Source organism: Salmo salar, chromosome ssa15, assembly GCF_905237065.1.
Source record: "Salmo salar chromosome ssa15, Ssal_v3.1, whole genome shotgun sequence".
Classification (NCBI taxonomy): Eukaryota; Metazoa; Chordata; class Actinopteri; order Salmoniformes; family Salmonidae; genus Salmo; species Salmo salar.
This window is the reverse complement of record NC_059456.1, coordinates 77,424,117-77,442,787: the sequence shown is the minus strand read 5'-3', so window position 1 is coordinate 77,442,787 and position 18,671 is coordinate 77,424,117. Positions and strand designations below refer to the sequence as shown.

The 18,671-nt window shown below is 42.3% G+C and overlaps 2 protein-coding genes across 2 annotated transcripts; both read right to left on the bottom strand.

Annotated features, from left to right (window-relative positions):
- Positions 1 to 1,281: 1,281 nt before the first annotated feature.
- edem2 (ER degradation enhancer, mannosidase alpha-like 2) lies at positions 1,282 to 11,264 on the bottom strand. The gene is made up of 11 exons (XM_014145883.2): positions 11,040 to 11,264; positions 9,382 to 9,492; positions 4,207 to 4,246; positions 3,993 to 4,098; positions 3,738 to 3,863; positions 3,358 to 3,569; positions 3,056 to 3,197; positions 2,822 to 2,946; positions 2,595 to 2,739; positions 2,381 to 2,502; positions 1,282 to 2,252 (listed from the first exon to the last, which is right to left on the bottom strand). The coding sequence occupies exons 1-11, from the start codon at positions 11,144 to 11,146 to the stop codon at positions 1,776 to 1,778; spliced, it is 1,713 nt and encodes a 570-aa protein (XP_014001358.1). The 5' UTR covers positions 11,147 to 11,264; the 3' UTR covers positions 1,282 to 1,775.
- Positions 11,265 to 11,424: 160 nt separating this feature from the next.
- On the bottom strand, positions 11,425 to 18,313 carry sla2b (Src like adaptor 2b). The gene is made up of 8 exons (XM_014145884.2): positions 17,750 to 18,313; positions 16,271 to 16,407; positions 15,291 to 15,390; positions 15,070 to 15,156; positions 14,869 to 14,972; positions 14,592 to 14,741; positions 12,934 to 13,066; positions 11,425 to 12,814 (listed from the first exon to the last, which is right to left on the bottom strand). Exons 2-8 carry the CDS (start codon positions 16,359 to 16,361, stop codon positions 12,691 to 12,693), a joined length of 789 nt encoding a protein of 262 aa, XP_014001359.1. The 5' UTR covers positions 16,362 to 16,407; positions 17,750 to 18,313; the 3' UTR covers positions 11,425 to 12,690.
- Between the last annotated feature and the right edge of the window lie 358 nt (positions 18,314 to 18,671).

The window sequence follows — 18,671 nt, the reverse complement described above, 5'->3', positions numbered from 1 at the left end:
TACGATGTTGAAGCACCTTTGGCAGTGATTACAGCCTCAAGTCTTCTTGGGTATGATGCTACAAGGTTGGCACACCTGTATTTGGGGAGTTTCTCCCATTTTTCTTTGCAGATCCTCTCAAGCTCTGTCAGGTTAGATGGGGAGTGTCGCTGCACAGCTATTTTCAGGTCTCTCCAGAGATGTTCGATCAGGTTCAAGTCCAGGCTCTGGCTGGGCCACTCAAGGACATTCAGAGACTTGTCCCGAAGTCACTCCTGCATTGTCTTGGCTTTGTGCGTAGGGTCGTTGTTCTGTTGGAAGGTTAGGTCCTGAGCGCTCTGGAGCAGGTTTTCATCAAGGATCTCTCTGTACTTTGCTCCGTTCATCTTTCCCTCGATCCTGACTAGTCTCCCAGTCCCTGCCGCTGAAAAACATTTGGCATGGGTCCTCAGATCCTCAAAAGGTTCTACAGCTGCACCATTGAGAGCATCCTGATCGGTTGCATCACTGCCTGGTAAGGCAACTGCTCGGCATCACTGGGGCCAAGCTTCCTGCCATCCAGGACCTATACAATAGGTGGTGTCAGAGGAAAGCCCATAAAATTGTCAGAGACTCCAGTCATCCAAGTTATAGACTGTTTTCTCTGCTACCGCATGGCAAGCAGTACCGGAGCGCCAAGTCTAGGACCAAAAGGCTCCTCAACAGCTTCTACCCCCAAGCCATAAGACTGCTGAACAATTAATAAAATTGCCACCGGACAATTTACATGGACCCCACCCCCCCTCTTTGTACACTGCTGCTACTCGCTGTTTATTATCTATGCATAGTCACTTCACCCCCACCTACATGTACAAATTACCTCAACTAACCTGTACCCCCGCACACTGGCTCGGTACCGGTACCCCCTGTATATAGTCTCGTTATTGTGTTATTTTTAATTATTACTTTTTATTTTAGTCTACTTGGTAAATATTTTCTTAACCTACAGTGCAGTTCTAGGAGAGTTAAGGGCTTGTAAGTAAGCATTTCACGGTAAAGTCTACACTTGTTGTATTCGGCACATGCCAAATAAAGTTTGATTTGATTTATATAAATAAGGTTTGTTTAATTTATTTTATACTTTTTCAAAAATGTCCAAATACCTGTTTTTGCTTTGTCATTATGGGGTAGTGTGTGTGGATTATTTAGTCAATTTTAGAATAAGCCTGTACTGTACCAAAATGTGGAAAAAGTACTTTCCGAATGCACTCAGTAATCAAGTGTTATATACATCCTTGGTTCCATCACTTGAGTATGAAAATGTTTAATGCAAACTATTATTTATTCATACCTTTCCTAACCACATGCCTATATTACAATGTATTTCAGAAACCATGGGCAATACCATGAATCAAAGCATTTTGTATAATGAAAACCACAGTAAATAATCTTTAATTTTCAGTGTTCAGTTAAAACCTGGATACTTCAGGATTTTGGCAATGATGCCCTTTATCTACCTCCCCAGATTTCGATGAACTCGTCGATACCATTTTTATGTTTCTGTGTCCAGTATGAAGGAAGTTAGAGGTAGTTTCACGAGCCCATGCTAAGTAGCATTAGTGTAATGACTGGTCTATGGGTAAAATGAAAATAGTAGCTCAAACTTTCTGTATTTCCTGTTACTATCATACGTAGAATATCTGCTCCCCATCTCTGCTTCGTTGACAAAACAAAAACGGCCGTGGGGCAGACAGAGGTGAGATGGATTCCATCTTTAAATTTAATCTTCAAAAAGTGAAAACATTTGTAAAGCCATGTCATGTGCCGTCTGTGAAGACTTGACCCATGACAGCTAGCCGTGCGCTGAAGGGCTGCATAGGGCAGGAGAGGAGAGGGGCTTTCCTCCTGCTCCCAGGCTTCAGTGCTATACTTTCTGAAGGATCCATGACAGGTGGCTCGGTCTCACTGTCTGTCTCCTGTGATTGGGTATCCTGTGGACTGGCGAGGGGCTCTGATAGGTTAAGGAGGATGTCCTGCAGCTCTCTGCGTTCCTCCTGCTTGCGGCTGCAGCAGTGAAGGGCAGCAGGGTCCAGGGGGTGGGCCTCTGTGTTAAAGATGTAACCCCCTGCCCCCAAAACACAGTCCTCACTGGGGCCAGTGCCCAGCTCAAAGTCCAGGCCACTGTTGTGAAGGAAGTTATCTGGATCAAACAGGAGGTAGAGGTACTTGATGGTTTCTGCCAGGAAGAAGGACTCCATGCGGTTGTCCAGCTTGTGATCTCTGATGTCTTTCACCTGAGGGAGGAGGTAGTAAAACAACAAAACAATTCTCAATCACAAACAACTTCTGTACGGAACATTCTGATTAGTCTTAAGTAAGTATTTTCTATCCAGCGGAGTCTTGAGGAGCGTAAACCACTCACACTGGCATAGCCACAGGGGACCCGTGTAATCTTCTCAATGGACTCCACAGCATCTCGACCGAGCTGCAGAAAGGTGTGGTCACCAGTGGCTTTGTACAGGTACATGGCACTCTCTATCAGCTCTGAAACAAGACAAGGAACAAAATACAAATACCAAGAAATCTTCACTATGACCCTTATGCACTATTGTAAGTGAGCAGGTTTTGTCTGGTACCTGGCCGTAAAGGGTATCCTTCTCTCTTGTCTACAGTGTATCCCTGTGGAATACTGTAGAATTCCGGCAGTCCTCCAAATTGCCTCCACACTGTGTAGTAGTTATGGAAAGTCCTCAATGCACTGTCCAGCTCACCGATCAAACTCTGAAACATTCACACAAACAAATGAGATTTTCTTAGTTAATAGGGAATACAGTAGATTAGCAAAATGAGAAATGTAGTTTACCTGTAGCCCTGGCCAGAAGGCCTCCAGTGATTGGAAAACAGGCATAGAGACCGTTCCCTTGTGCATCTGGACCCACAGGTACCAGTCATCAAATTTGGTGTAGTTTTTAATTGCCTTGTCATACTCTGTGGATGCCCAAAAATATAAACATCTATTACTAATGTGTTTGCAATGTACAATTTGTATGCATCTACCACATGATCAAGTGGTCTGATGATAAACTAGTAATAATACCTAAGAACATTGATAGCAGTTCCTCATCTTGTAGCATGATAGAGCCCTTCACCAGGTACTCAAAGTACGAGTCCACACCGGCCCCTATACCTGCGTCCTGGGCCACCCATTTCTTGGAGAGGACATCAATGTGGTTCCCCACCTGGAAAAAGATACAGCTCCTAGGTCACTGGGTCTGACAAAGTGTACCAAGCAATCTAAAGGTTTCAATAAATCTACTGTATGAATATTACACAAATCACAAGAGGACAGCATAAAACAGATTGTCACAGGACTAAATCGGCAACTCTTTGCCGACTCACCAGTCCAATCTCAGAGCGAGTCTTCCACAGTGACCGGAGGGCCTTGCGTGCCACGTCCTCAAATACGGGGTCCCCAGTGAGCCGGCTAAGGGCTGAGAACTCCAGGATGAAGGTGCCCACCCCAGCAGTACAGGTGACAGGGGTCTCTGTGGGGTTCACCCCTCTAAGCAGGTTCACCGTGCCATAGGGCATCCCAGTGGGCGTCTGGAACGCTGCAGACGAAAAGAAAATGATAAGGGGAAAAGGTGAGCCTAAGTCTGGCCATATACAGAGCCAGGCAAATGCAATGTCAGAGCCATATGGCCATATGTTAGTGTGCATGTGTGTGTCCTGGGCATCTGGAAGATGCAATAATAAAATAAATCATGTGGACAGCTCACCAGGGAGGAGTTTTCGTGCTGCGTCCTCAGCCATCCTGAGGAGGGGTCCAGAACAAGGCCAGCCAGGCTCCACCTCCATCCCAGCACGCTTAGACAGCAGGTGGGCTGAGAGAAGACCACCCACCACTGCAGACAGAAACCCAGCTCAGTTACAATGAACCAAAACCCAGCTAAAAACCTACATACATCTCCTAGACAAGAGCATTGTTTGACACTTTCATAGCTTCAATTTGAACCTATTCCCTGTAATCTCACCTCGAATGTTAGTCTCAAAAACGGATGCATTGACGTCGATGTCAAAGTCCACAGTGTCCTGAAGCAGAGTTGCCACACGCTGAAACTCAGTGTGGTTTCCCAGAATCTTAAAAAAGCAAATTGAGGCAACAAGATTGGAAGCCCATTTAGTAACTCATTGTCGCAGGTGTTGAATGACAAACTTATTAGATAATGATGACGAGAAGGTGCATACCAGCAATGTATCCAGGGCATCTATCAAAGTCAGTGAAACACTGAAAAGAAAGGAGAGGTGCAACGTCATAGTCAAGTCATCACATCCAATACAGCAGGTAGTACTTCATAAATATAGCCAAACAAGCCATATTGTGGCCTTTGGTACATTTTAATGCCTAGATTCCATCCGAAATACACTGCGGAATTATTGAATGTACCTGTCAGATTGGAAAAAAGTGTGTCGTGGTATAGCGTTCACAATTTAAATCACTGAATGTATGAATTCAGTGTATTGTTTGTTTTTTGGGAATATCGCCTAGGACGATATGATCAAGACTATTTTCCAAGTAAGACAACATGAAACCTTTAACCTGTCTTATCAAGACTGAAGTGTTTCACTGCAAGATATGAATTGCCACAATTGTTTGTTATTCAAATGATGTATTAAAACAGAAAAATGACGTAAATAGCCCAAAGGAGCTTGAAAAAATGTAAAGTTCTTTAAAAGAAATCTGCCAAATTGTGTGATGGGCACTTTTCCAAATGGGGGGAAAAAAAAGTCTAAAATAAACAGAACAGTTCTGGGTCCATACATGTTAAAGAGAAGAGATAGAATGACAGTTTAATTAGTTAAAGAATTTCAACAAGTGTTTGCAATTGTTTGTGAATTGCAGTATGTCATTACTTGTTTAACAACTGACCCACAGATTTCTGCTGACTCCACAGGCTTCAAGCTTCCTTTTTAAAAGGCATTTTCTCAGCTATTCGCAATACAGGTATGATTGAAGAATGAAGCAGGTGTTAACCATGGGCTTTGCTGCACATAAGCAGCAGTTTACTATTGTCAACACTAATTCAATCAGTAGACCTATATCCATATCTTTTAAAATACCATATACAGTGCATTCAGAAAGTATTCAGCCCCCTTCCCTTTTTCCACATTGTTACGTTAGCCTTATTTCTAAAACTGATTAAATAAAATATCCCTCAATCTACACATAATGCCCCAAAATGACAAAGTCAAAACATGTTTAGAAATGTTTGCCAATTATTTACACAAGTACTCAGACACTTTGCTATGAGACTCGAACTTGAGCTCAGGTGCATCCTGTTTCCATTGATCATCCTTGATGTTTCTACAACTGCATTGGAGTCCATCTGTGGTGTATTTAGTTAATTGGACAAGATTTGGAAAGGCACACACCTGTCTATATAAGGTCCTACAGTTTACAGTGCATGTCAGAGCAAAAACCAAGCCATGAGGTTGAAGGAATTGTTCATTGAGCTCCGAGACAGGATTGTGTCGAGCCACAGATCTTTGGAAGGGTACCAAAAACGTTTCTGCGGCATTGAAGGTCCCCAAGAATACAGTGGACTCCATCCTTAAATGGAAGAAGCTTGGAACCACCAAGACTCTTCCTAGAGCTGGCCGCCCGGTCAAACTGAGCAATCGGGGGAGTAGGGCTTTGGCCATGGAGGTGATCAAGACCCCGATGGTCACTGACAGAGCTCAAGTGTTCCTCTGTGGAGTTTCCTCAAACGGCACCTAAAGGACTCTCAGACCATGAGAAACAAGATTCTCTGGGTCTGATGAAACCAAGATTGAACTCTTTAGCCTAAATGGCAAGCGTCACGTCTGGAGTAAACTTGGCACCATCCCTACGGTGAAGCATGGTAGTGGCAGCATCATGCTGTGGGGATGTTTTTCAGTGGCAGGGACTGGGAGACTAGTCAGGATCGAGGGAAAAATGAATGGAGTAAAAGTACAGAGAGATCCTTCATGAAAACCTGCTCCAGAGTGCGCTCAAGACCTCAGGGGCGAAGGTTCACCTTCCAACAGGACAACAACCCTAAGCACACAGCTTAGATAATGCAGGAGTGGCTTCAGGACAAGTCTCTGAATGTCCTCGAGTGACCCAGCCAGAGCCCAGACTTGAACCCTATTGAACATCTCTGGAGAGACGTGAAAATAGCTGTGCAGCAACGCTCCCCGTCCAACCTGACAGAGCTTGAGAGGGTCTGCAGAGAAAAATGGGAGAAACTCCCCAAATACAGATGGGCCAAGCTTGTAGCGTCATACACAAGAAGACTCGAGGCTGTAATCGCTGCCCAAGGTGCTTCAACAAAGTACCGAGTAAAGGGTCTGAATACTTACTTTATGTAAATGTGATATTTCCTTTTATTCATTTTCAAACATTTCAAAAAAACAGTTTTTGCTTTGTCATTATGGGGTATTGTGTGTAGACTGAGTGGAAAAAACAATTTAATCAATTTTAGAATAAGGCTGTAACACAACAAAATGTGGATAAAGTCAAGGGGTCTGAATACTTTAGCTTTTAAAACAATTAATTTCATTGATCAGATTTTTGACCAGAGTGAGGCGATCGCTCTAGCCCATCTATTGTTCCTGCAGTGAGGAGGATTCACCATCTTCAAATGTTTTCTTAATTTACAGTGCCTTCAGAAAGTATTCATGCCCCTTGACTTATTCCACATGTTGTTGTGTTACAGCCTGAATTCAATTGATGTTTCTCTCTCCCATCTACACATAATGACAGTGAAAACATTGACTTTTTTTGCAAATGCATTAAATGAAATACAGAAATATTTAAAGTATCATATCTGAGTCAATACTTTGTAGAAGCAAGCTCCTTTGGCATGATTACAGCTGTGAGTCATTGTGGGTAAGTCTAACAGCTTTCCACATCTGGATTGTGCAACATTTGCCCATTATTCTTTTCAAAATTCTTCAATCTCTGTCAGATTGGTTGTTGATCATTGCTAGACAACTATTTTCAGGTCTTGCCATAGATTTTCAAGTAGATTTAAGTCAAAGCTCTAACTTGGACACTTTAGGTAAGTTGTCCTCTTGGTAAGCAACTCCAGTGTTGATTTGGCCTTAAAACACGTTATTGTCCTGCTGAAAGGTGAATTAATCTCCCAGTGCCTGTTGGAAATCAGACTGAACCAGGTTTTCCTCTAGGATTTTGCCTCTATTTAGCTCCATTACGTTTATGTTCTCCTGAAAAACTCCCCCGTCTTAATGATTACAAGCATACCCACAACATGATGCAGCCACCACTATGCTTGAAAATATGGAGAGTGGTACTCAGGAATGTGTTGTATTGAACCAAACATAACACTTTGTTTTCAGGACAAAAAGTGAATTGCTTTGCCACATTTTGTGCAGTATTACTTTAGTGCCTTGTTGCAAACAGGATGCATGTTTTGGAACAGTTTTATTCTGTACAGGCTTCCTTTTCACCATGTCAACTAGGTTAGTATTGTGGACTAACTACAATGTTGATCCATCCTCAGTTCTCCTATCACAGCCATTAAACTCTAACTGTTTTAAAGCCATCATTGAAAGTCCGTTTTTCTTTTAGGTGCACTTCTTTGCAAGACATTGGAAAACCTCCCTGGTCTTTGTGGTTGAAACATTGTTTGAAATTCACTGCTCGACTGAGGGACCTTACAGATAATTGTATATGTGGGGTACAGAGATGAGGTAGTCAAAATCATGTTAAAAACTATTATTGCACACAGAGTGAGTCCATGCAACTTATTATGGGACTTACTACTAAACTTATTTAGGCTTGCCATAACAAAAGGGTTGAATACTTATTGACTCAAGACATTTCAGCTTTTAATTTTCAATTCATTTGTAAACATTTCTAAAAACATAATTCCACGTTGACATTATGGGGTACTGTGTGTAGGCAGTGACAAAACATCTACATTTAATCCTTTTTAAATTAAGGATGTAACACATTTTGGAAAAAGTCAAGGGGTGTGAATATACTGTATCTGCAGATAGTAGCCCCCAAAAACCTACAAGTATGCAAACTAGGGAGCCAAATCAACAGCTACTGACGAGTCACTTTAATGTCACTGTCTGGCAAGGCCTGATGGACTTCATATCGAAAATACAAACGTGATCTTTATTTTTTATATGTCCCAGTGCGATGCCATGGACATACTACGTAGTTGTATGATTTATGAATGGCAAGGATATATGAGATTGATTGATCGATAGCATTTATAACCTAGTCAAGCTTGTTGTTCGTCAATCAAATCACAGTAAGCCTATGCTCCTGCACTTTGTAGCTGCATATGAAACACACGAAATAAAATAAATGAATGTGCTAGAAAACAGGCTAAGTGGATTTCAACTAATCGTTGCCACATTATATGGGACGTGCAAATTGACTCACATAGACAATGAAAGAGCATCATTCCCTCTCCCGCCGTGTAAAGAAATGTGACTGCAACCACAGCGTACACGGCACAAACACTCCCAGGTACCGGGAGGCAGGACAGACAGCCTGTCAAACCAGCAGTTTCCCTGTCATCGCTCACTTTGTGCAGACAGGTGCCTGTCCTATCAATAGATCACTAGGCGATGCATATCGTTAGCGAGGACAAGACAGGCCCAACTCGCCGGAAAATCTGTCTCACTCCATCAGGTGGCGTTTCTTCGTTGCGTCGCACACAAAGCCAGGAGTTTTTGTATGGAGGTCAACGAGAGTGTTGAATTTGGTCAACCAAAAAACGTATGGCTTATTTGCTACTTGAGGTTTATTTGATCAAATAGAAGTTTCATAATGCTTAAGTTGTTACGAGTGTACTGATATACGTAGGACATGTGACATCCCGGGCAACTTTGAGAAAAAAACACTATCGTAGTTGTCTCGAGATGGCTATGCATATTCATGGTTTGAGGCTAGTAGCACAGCATCTCTATCCATTGAATACAGGCGGTTGACATCAACAACCCTCAAAGAATATTCAAAAAAGGATTTCAATAATGAGATGTATCCAACAATCCAAAGAAAGGATAGGAGGGAGCTTGCTGTGCCGCTTTGTGGACAACTCCCATTGGTAGGGCAGAGAGATGTAACCATGTCAGTATATCCATAATATTTTATATCGTTCATTCTAGCAGCTGTGGGCTCGGCTGACTTTTTTTCCGGACTTGCGAATTGAAAAGTAGCCTAGTTAATTTAAGTGGAAAAAGTACCCGCTGGAAATGAGTGTGTAACCGGCTGTATAGGACAGCCGGTGCTAGTGGAAAACACTGAGGTTTCAGGTGGTTTGGGCTATTGATTGTCCAGGTATTAGTCTTGGCTGTGTCATTCACAGGAAATTACAACATTGGTTTATTGTCTAACAACTGCAGAGGCAATAGTCATACCTGCCCCATGTATCCTGGCCATCACAGGTCAGGGGCCGCAATTCGTCATATGGATAAGCATGATCCAAGTAGCTGTTGTATGCATGGTAAAACATGGACTTGATTTTCTCTCTGTCAGGAAGAAACAAACAAGAGTAGATAAGCGGAAGAGCAGATCAAGCGGAACCCCACGGCTAATCCTAGCCCTTGATCACGATTCGGTTCCATTACACAATTTATTGGACTAAAGCCCAAATCAAATGAAAAGCAGATTTTATTTATTTTTTTTTTTACATGTGTGAACGAGCGCGTACACACTGGAATTACACTAAACAAAAAATAGAAATTCAACATGCAACAATTTAAAAGATTTTACTTACAGTTCATAAGGAACTCAGTCAATTGAAATGAATGAATTAGGCCCTAATCTATAGATTTGACATGACTGGGAATACAGGTCATAAACTACCTTAAAAAAAGGTTAGGAGCGTGGATCAGAAAACCAGGCATAAGCTACAGACAACGAACATAATAACATTTTATCAATGTCAATTTGAATGCACAGAGATACCGTGACGAGATCCTGAGGCCCATTGTCGTGCCATTCATCCGCCACCTTCAACACATGTTTCAGCATGATAATGCATTGCTCCATGTCGCAAGGATCTGTACACAATTCCTGATAACTGAAAATGTCCCAGTTCTTCCATGGCCTGCATACTCACCAGACATGTCACCCATTGAGCATGTTTGGGATGCTCTGGACGAAGTGTACAACAGTGTGTTCCAGTTCCAGTCATTTTTCAGCAACTTCACACAGCAATTGAAGAGGAATGGTGGGACAACATACCACAGGCCACAATCAACAGCCTGATCAACTCTATGCAAAGGAGATGTGTTGCGCTGAGGCAGATAGTGAATGGTTTTCTGATCCAAGCCCCTGCCCTTTCTTTAAGTTATCTGCGATCAACCGATGAATATCTGTATTCCCAGTCATGTGAAATCCATAGATTAGGGCATGATGAATTAATCTCACTGTGACCGATTTCCTTATATGAACTTTAACTAAAAATATATTTTAATTGTTGCATGTTGCTTTTATATTTTTGTTCAGTTTAAATTCAAGCGCATGATGACATTGACGCTAGCAGCCCGTCGGTTCTCTCTCCTTCACTGCCTTGCATTCTAATTTCAGCATGTGCATAAAAAACACTTCGTTTGATTTGTGTTTTAAAAGGAATCTTCTGTACAGGGGGTTTGTTAAGAGACCAGATACTCAATCGGAACATGAACACGCGAGAAATCCTTTAAAAAAAAGTGACATTGATACACACCCTTGATATGGTTTGTGTTATCACACGGCCATATCTCGACGTTACAGCACTTGTTTATGAAAATAGACGTAAAACAAGAAGCGACCGCCTGTGCTGAGTAGCTATATCGAGTGCTCCGAACATCTGTGTGTAAACGTAACTCGGGAAGTGTAGTTTCGTCGGATGGAAGCGCTCGAATGTTTTATTTGAAGGATGTTTCGAAATCCGACGAAACCTTAAACACAGCATCGAGATTGTAGTTCACCTGAGCTAGGAAGAATATCGCCTAGAGTTTGAGAGTTACAACATAGCTAACTACAGACGTGTGATTAAAAGCCTAACGTCACTAGATTGTCATTACTGTACCTGTAGTGTGCCATCTCCAGCTCTGTAAACTCTTGTCCTTTCGCATTGCTGATCAATGTAAAGACGTGAATTACGCACAAAATAGTAGTGCACAGCAACCTAAGCATGAATAAACGAGGTATAGCTAGGATAACAGCTAAAAACACTGATCAAATGCAACAGCACCACACACTAGGGACCGCTAACAGGAAGTAAATTGAATAGACATGACGCGTGCGTCGTGGGTGCTGAAGTCTTCCGCAACCTGACGACCTACACATGTCCTCCAGCAGGTAGCGATGTTACACAAGCTATGATACTGTCATTTCCACTCAATCTTCTTTATATTGCATTTGGTTATTTGTGTTTAAACTTCTCTGATTTGAAGAAAAAAAATATATAGAAAAATGTTTAAACCTTTTTTTTATTTTTTTATGTAGGATAGTAAAGAAAACATTTCCACCATTTTTATTGATCACAAGGCTCAATATTGAGCACATAATGTATACAGTGTATTGCTTCAGTTGATGAAACCCCATAAGAACATTTAAGTACTTTTATACCATATTATAAACTGGGTGGTTCGAGCCCTGATTGCTGATTGGTTGAAAGCTGTGGTGTATGAGACCGTACACCATGGGAATGAAACATTTATTTGTACTTTTCTAAATACGTTTATGCATTGCGTCTTACATAATAACAGCCCTTAGCCGTGGCATATTGGCCATATACCACAACCCCTCTTGCCTTATTGCTTAAATATTTCACATAACGTTGACATGCTCTTTAGCACAACTCATAACTTTCTGCTGTATCTGCCGCACTATATTATTTTCCACTGCACCTTGACCATATCCTGTGTCAAAGTTATACTGCGGTGCGGTGGAGAACAAGCAACAGCTAAAAGGTGTTTCTGTTCAGGACAGGAAACCCATACAACAAACATTTCCTTTTTTTCCAAGGTAGTTCAACAAAACCAACCAAATAGTCTGTTTACTGATGATACGGGATCTATTTGAAACGTGCAGGTGGTTATGACTTTCATATGGCTGTACACCTCACCATCAAACTACTTTCTGTAAGGAACATTGCAATCAGCTGTAGTTACTTATAATCACGAGTAAGGCTGAATGGAACATTTCATTATGAAGATAGCAGCTTTTCAAAAATCATAATAAATTGCAACATATCGTGCCACTCTCTTTAGACCTACTGTTCTAGTTTAACATTAGAGATCATGTACACAATTTGACACAGTGAGGATCATCATCTAATTCCGGACACTTTGCATGTTGCAATCTGTAATCAGTTTGAATGCATGATCTCTTTAGAACACTTTGTGTTCCTATGGGCACAGATACTCCCTTATTTCTGTAAAGTATTTTTTAGTCTGCCTCCAGGATCTAAAAATGTCTTCTGATCATGAATCCAAGCAAATATGGGCCTCGTCTGCTTGGCAATGTGAGCACTTGACAACCATATAGCTTTGAGAACAATGGTTCTCTGCAGTGGTTGAGTTGTGAATCCCAGTTCCCTCAACAATGTTCGAGAACCATTAGGTTCATGGCCACGTAATATGGTCCTCAGGTACCCTCTGCCCCAATACGTAAGCTCATTGCTCCGTTTTAGTCTGTGAATCTCACTATTTGTCTCTCTGAGGACAGCTCCAGTCTCAGCTGTCCCATTTCTGGCTGCAGTCTTTGCAGTCCCCTGTCATGAAGAGGTAGGAACTGATGGCCTCTCTCAGGCCCTCGCTCACCAGGGAATCCTCATTGACCTTGCCAAAAATCATGGAGCTGCAGACAGATAGAGAGAAAACACATTAGTGAGGAAATGCTGATAAATAATAGATTTATTGGCAGACATGCATACACAGAGACAGGCATCTTATTACGACAACAGTACATGACCTCACCTGTCCGCATCTTTCCAGTTGAGGGTGGGCTTCCTGACGGCCATGGGTATTGGGCCAGTAGCCACAGGAATGCTGTTGGACCCCTGGATGAAGCAGGGCTCCCCCAACAGACAGCACAGCCCATCAGTGACCTCTGGAAGGAAACATAAATCAGTCTGTTGCAACTCAGGTTTCACATGAATATTACAATACAATGACTGAAGATGCCCCCAACTTTCAACCCACTGCTACCTGTGCACAGTGGTGTGAAGTACTTAAGTCAAAATACTTAAGTCGGGCCTCCCGAGTGGTGCAGTGGTCTAAGGCACTGCATCGCAGTGCTAGCTGTGCCACTAGAGATTCTGGGTTCGAGTCCAGGCTCTGTCGCAGTCGGCCGCGACCGGGAGACCCATGGGGTGGCGCACAATTGACCCAGTGTTGTCCGGGTTAGGACGCTAGTCCCATTGCGCACTAGCGACTCCTGTGGCGGGCTGGGCGCAGTGCACGCTGACACAGTCGCCAGGTGCACGGTGTTTCCGCTGATACGTTGGTGCGGCTGGCTTCCGGGTTGGGCATTGTGTGGGCATTATGTTAGGTTGGGCATTGTGTGGGCATTATGTTAGGTTGGGCATTGTGTGGGCATTATGTTAGGTTGGGCATTGTGTGGGCATTATGTTAGGTTGGGTTGTGTTTCGGTGGACACACGGCTCTCGACCTTCGCCTCTCCCGACTCCGTATGGGAGTTGCAGCGATGTAACTACCAATTGGATACCACGAAATTGGGGAGAAAATAAATACTTAAGTCGTTTTTTGGGTATCTGTACTTTACATTTCTGACTACTTTTATTCCCAAAGAAAATAATGTACTTTTTACCCTATACATTTTCCCTGACACCCAAGTACACCCAAGTATTTGTTACATTTTGAATGCTTAGCAGGACAGGAAAATGGTCCAATTCACACACTTATCAAGAGAACATCCCTGGTGATCCCTACTGCCTCTGATTTGGCGGACTCACTAAACACACATGCTTCGTTTATAAATGATGCCTGAGTGTTGTAGTGTGGCTATCTGTAAATAAAATATTGGTTTGTTTAATATAAGGAATTTGAAATGATTTATACTTTTACTTTTAATGCTTAAGTATATTTTATCAATTGCATTTTGTTTAACCTTTATTTAACTAGGCAAGTCAGTTAAGAACAAATTCTTATTTACAATGACTGCCTACCCCGGCCAAACCAGGACGACACTGGGCCAATTGGGCCAATTGTGAGCCACCCTATGGGACTCCCAATCATGGCCAGATGTGTTACAGCCTGGATTCAAACCAGGCACTGTAGTGACACCTCTTGCACTGAGATGCAGTGCCTTAGACCGCTGTGCCACTTGGGAGCCCATTTACTTTTACTTTTGATACTTAAGTACTTATGTTAAACCAAATACTTTCAGACTTTTACTCAAATAGTATTTTACTGGGTGACTTTTACTTGAGTCATTTTCTGTTAAGCTATCTGTGTTATGTTTTACTCAAGTATGACAAATTGGATGCCTTTTCCACCACTCCTTGTACAGAGGTTCAAATGCGTGGGTTGGACACAAAAGGGTTTGAAAAGTTGTATCTACAGCTTTCAACACGTTCTAAACTGCTGTATACGCTTGAACCATCTCTACTGACCTGAGTAGTGGTCCACTAGGGCTGTGAGGGTGGGGAAGGTGAGGCAGGGGGAGATGTAGTGCCAGCCGTTCTCCAGTTGTTGGATCCGGTAGTGTTTGACTGAGGAACGGTCCTGGTCACTGGTCTTACGCACTGACAGGGAGTGGGCACCTAGAGTGGATCGTGTACACCATACACCATACTTCAGTCACAAAGTTGTATCCCTTCGGGTTTATCAATTACCATTTTAAGCTGGTTTCCCTGTTCTTGTTAGCATTTGATTGTGAGCTAAACTCACCAGGGCGGGTCTGACTTTCCCGGACCAGAAAAGAGCCAGTCTGGTTGTTGGGCAGTAACAGGAGCTCTTCAGCCTTCTTTCTGCTGAGACCCTCATACTGACACCTAGGGAAAGAGAATAGAGAAAGAGTTAGAAATAGAAAGACAGATCTGTGTAAATAGAGCTCCAAAGGAGAATAGTCAGATGGATCAGCAGACTCACCTGTGGTACACCTTGGCTGTGTAGCTGCTAGGGATGTAGCTCTCATTGCCTGTGGCAGAGGATCTCACTTTCCACCATTCCCCCTCGCTACATAGACATACACATTCACAGAAACACATAAAGAGATACATAGGTTATATAGAAAAAGCACAGTACAGTCGTAATAACTGTTGTAGTAGTAGTAATTGTGGTAGTTGTAGGTAGAGGGTATGGTTTCTTACTCTGAAAGCACATTGATTCTCTCTCCCGCGCGGATACTGCTGTTTGCTCGATGTCCAGTGGGATAGTTGTACAGGGCCACTACCACATACCTGCTGCTCTCTATGGACAATACAGAGACACGAAAAATGACTGTCACTCTGACTCTACTATTACAACCTCAAACCATGTACATTTATGCTTTCAATTCACACTTGAGTATTCACGGTTAGACCTTATCAAGTTACAAAAAAATGAATTATTACAAATTATTACTGTGATCTTCATAAACTAACATCTTGAGTGACAGCTCAAAAAGTAGGACTTCTTTGTCACCCAGCCTGGTCTCATAGACAATTCATAACATATTGTAAGAATTGCAATACGTAACATATTATATGAATTGTAATTCGTAACATGTCATATGAAATGGATGATGGACACCCACAAATGAATACATACCATACGAAACGTAACATATCATACTAATTTGGAGTGTCATAGATTTACATGTACTATGTTACGTCTACCCCAGAGTCCAGGGTGTATCACCTGGTCCCTGGTCACACTACTTCTAAATATAGGTCTTTCGCTTCTTGCTTTTTTTCTTTTCACACCTCTTGTGGTTTAACAGAAGACCAGGCCAGTAGGCTTGTTTTTTTCTCTCTTTTCTGCACACCAACTACGGTGACATTTAATGTAGTGGCTAATCACCACACCATGTATGTACAGAAACACTAACTACGTGTTTTCATCATTATATTGGTCACATTGTTTTGATCTATAGATTTACATCAGATGCAGGCCATCCGGTGATTGTCCTTTAAAATGGACCTAGCTGTCGTGCACATTTTCAATTCCCTGGCCTATAGGTTTCAGCCCAGACTAACCCAGAGCCATTGACCCCTGGGGACACTGCCCATCTGAGATATGCTAGTACTGGCTTGTTGCCCAGAGCCTTATCCTTTCCTGTGCTCAATCTCACATAGAGCCCAGGCCTTACCCAGTATGACCGGCTCAGCGGGCTCTTCCTGGCCCAGCAAGGCTGCATGAGTGCTGGATCCCTGATGCTTTTTACTGGGCCCACTGCCCATGGCGATGTGGAGCTCTTATGGAAGGAATACCAGAGAACTCTGTGGGCTGGAGGGAATCACAGGTATGGATTAGTAGCCCGTTTGGTTACTGAGGTACATCTGGGTGGGCGTCATGTCTTCTTGATGTACTGTTGCATCAATCACAATTCATTGTAACATATGTCAGATAACATATCTCAAAACAAACACTATTAAGGGCATTTCAAATAGCCCTGTCTGTCATTTCTTTCTCCATTTATTGTCAGAAAGCTGGATCAGCGACAACTTGAAGAAAGGGAGGGAGGAAGTTGAAAACCACTTCTTCTGAACACCCTTTAGTTTCCAACCAAATTCTTGTTTTTACACATAGGCTGCTGCAGTGTCGAGAGTGCTGGTTGGCAAGGAAAATAAGAGGCTTTCATCTGAATACATAATAATAGAACATGCAGTCTTTTGTGTGTCACTCTAACTGATGTAAACACGAATGCACTAACATGCAAACTAGTTCAAGTGTTATGCATTGGTGATATGCAAAAACACGTGTGACAAATATGGCAAATTATGGCAGCCTTATGCTCCACAGGAACCATGTACATTTTCAAAGAAACAGTTTTGTGTTGTTGTCTTACATATTACTGTAACCAGTGCTGCATGGGCACTCAAGCATCCTAACAGACTTCCAGTGGGTTTGTCTAAACACTGGAGTGTAATATTAAAGTGTTATCCTCGAGTAGAAAATAAATGCTCTCTTTTTGTGAACACATTTCTATCCCGGGGGGTTTTTGTCTAATATTGACAAATTCAAAAACATTTAAAATAGATGGTAATATCAGAAATAGTAATAGGAAATATATTGCCATTAAATATCTCTAGATGAATAGTTTCCCCCAATCCTCTGTAATATGGAACCTAACCAGTGCTTGAAGTAGACTGAAAAAGGTAACAGTACTTATTTTGGGTGCCGGTATTGTCTATATTTAGGTGCAGGAAATCTGCCATATTTCTAAGCCAATATTCTATAAGAAGTGTCAGTACTCAAGCATTAGAAAATGTGAGGTGCCGGTACTCAGTACCAGTGCGTTATTGCCCAAGTTGAACATTTCATGTAGTACAATCACTGAGTGCATACACTTTACGTATGGGTGGTCCGGGAATCAAACCCACTATCCTTGTGTTGCAAGCACCATGCTCTACCAACTGAGCTACAAGGAATCGTCTCATGTTCCATTATAACATACAGAACAGATGACCATTATCAACCACAGCAGTCTGCCAACCAGGAGTTAGGAAACACATCAGGGGTATAGATCTGGCTGGACAATTAAAAATAAAAATAAAACCTTTTACATGTACATTAAATACAGTGAGATCAATTAGACTTGACAGCTTGAAAATGAGTTAATACTCACAGCATTGCCCTGTTGTGGCTCTGGTGACGATCAGCAGCACTCTGATGCTGTGGAATGAGTTGATGTCAGAGCTGTAGAGTACCACAGGGATAGAGGTATAACCCAGTGAGGCCCAGAGGTCGAGTCCAGTGGGTCTGGGCGTTTCACACTGCTGGTAACATTCACATGTGTAAAGTGAGTATGACGTGTGCGTGTATACGAATCTGCGTGAGAGTTCTTTAGACACCAATGGAGAATGAGTGTTCTCCTCCTCTGTGATGTTCCAATGGGGAAAGGAGCCAGTGGTGGTAGATGGAGGCTCTGTAGGTGTAGCAGAGTGCTCTGTAGTACATCTGAGTGGAGAGATGTGAGAGGAGGGGGGTTTATATTCACCTCTTACTCAGACACTCAGTTTCCTGTTTCAGCAAGACCTGAACTTTCAAAGACAGAGCGAAGAGAGGGAGATGAAGACAAAGAAAATGTGAGGCACAAAGAGAAAGGAAGAAAGATTGTATTCAACAATAAATCAAATCAAATTGTCACATGCGCTGAATACATAAGGTGTAGACCTTACCGTGAACTGCTTACTTACAAGCCCTTAACTCTATTTCTTGAACTGCACTGTAGGTTAAGAAAATATTTACTAAATAAAGTAAAAAAAAAAGCAAATCAAAAAGTTAAAAAAAATATACATAATAACAAGGCTATATACAGGGGGTACTGGTACCGAATCAATATGCGGGAGTACAGGTTAGTCAAGTTAATTTGTAAAGCAGTGAGCTGTACGTGTGGCAGTAGTAATCGACACAGATTCCGAGACATTTTACATCAGTGACTTGATCAGTGAGTCACCAGCAATTGTGATGAGATTCATCTGGTCTGTGCAAATGTACTGTTTTGCAGCAGCATCTGCATGAGCCGTGGTATAAAACACAGACGCGTG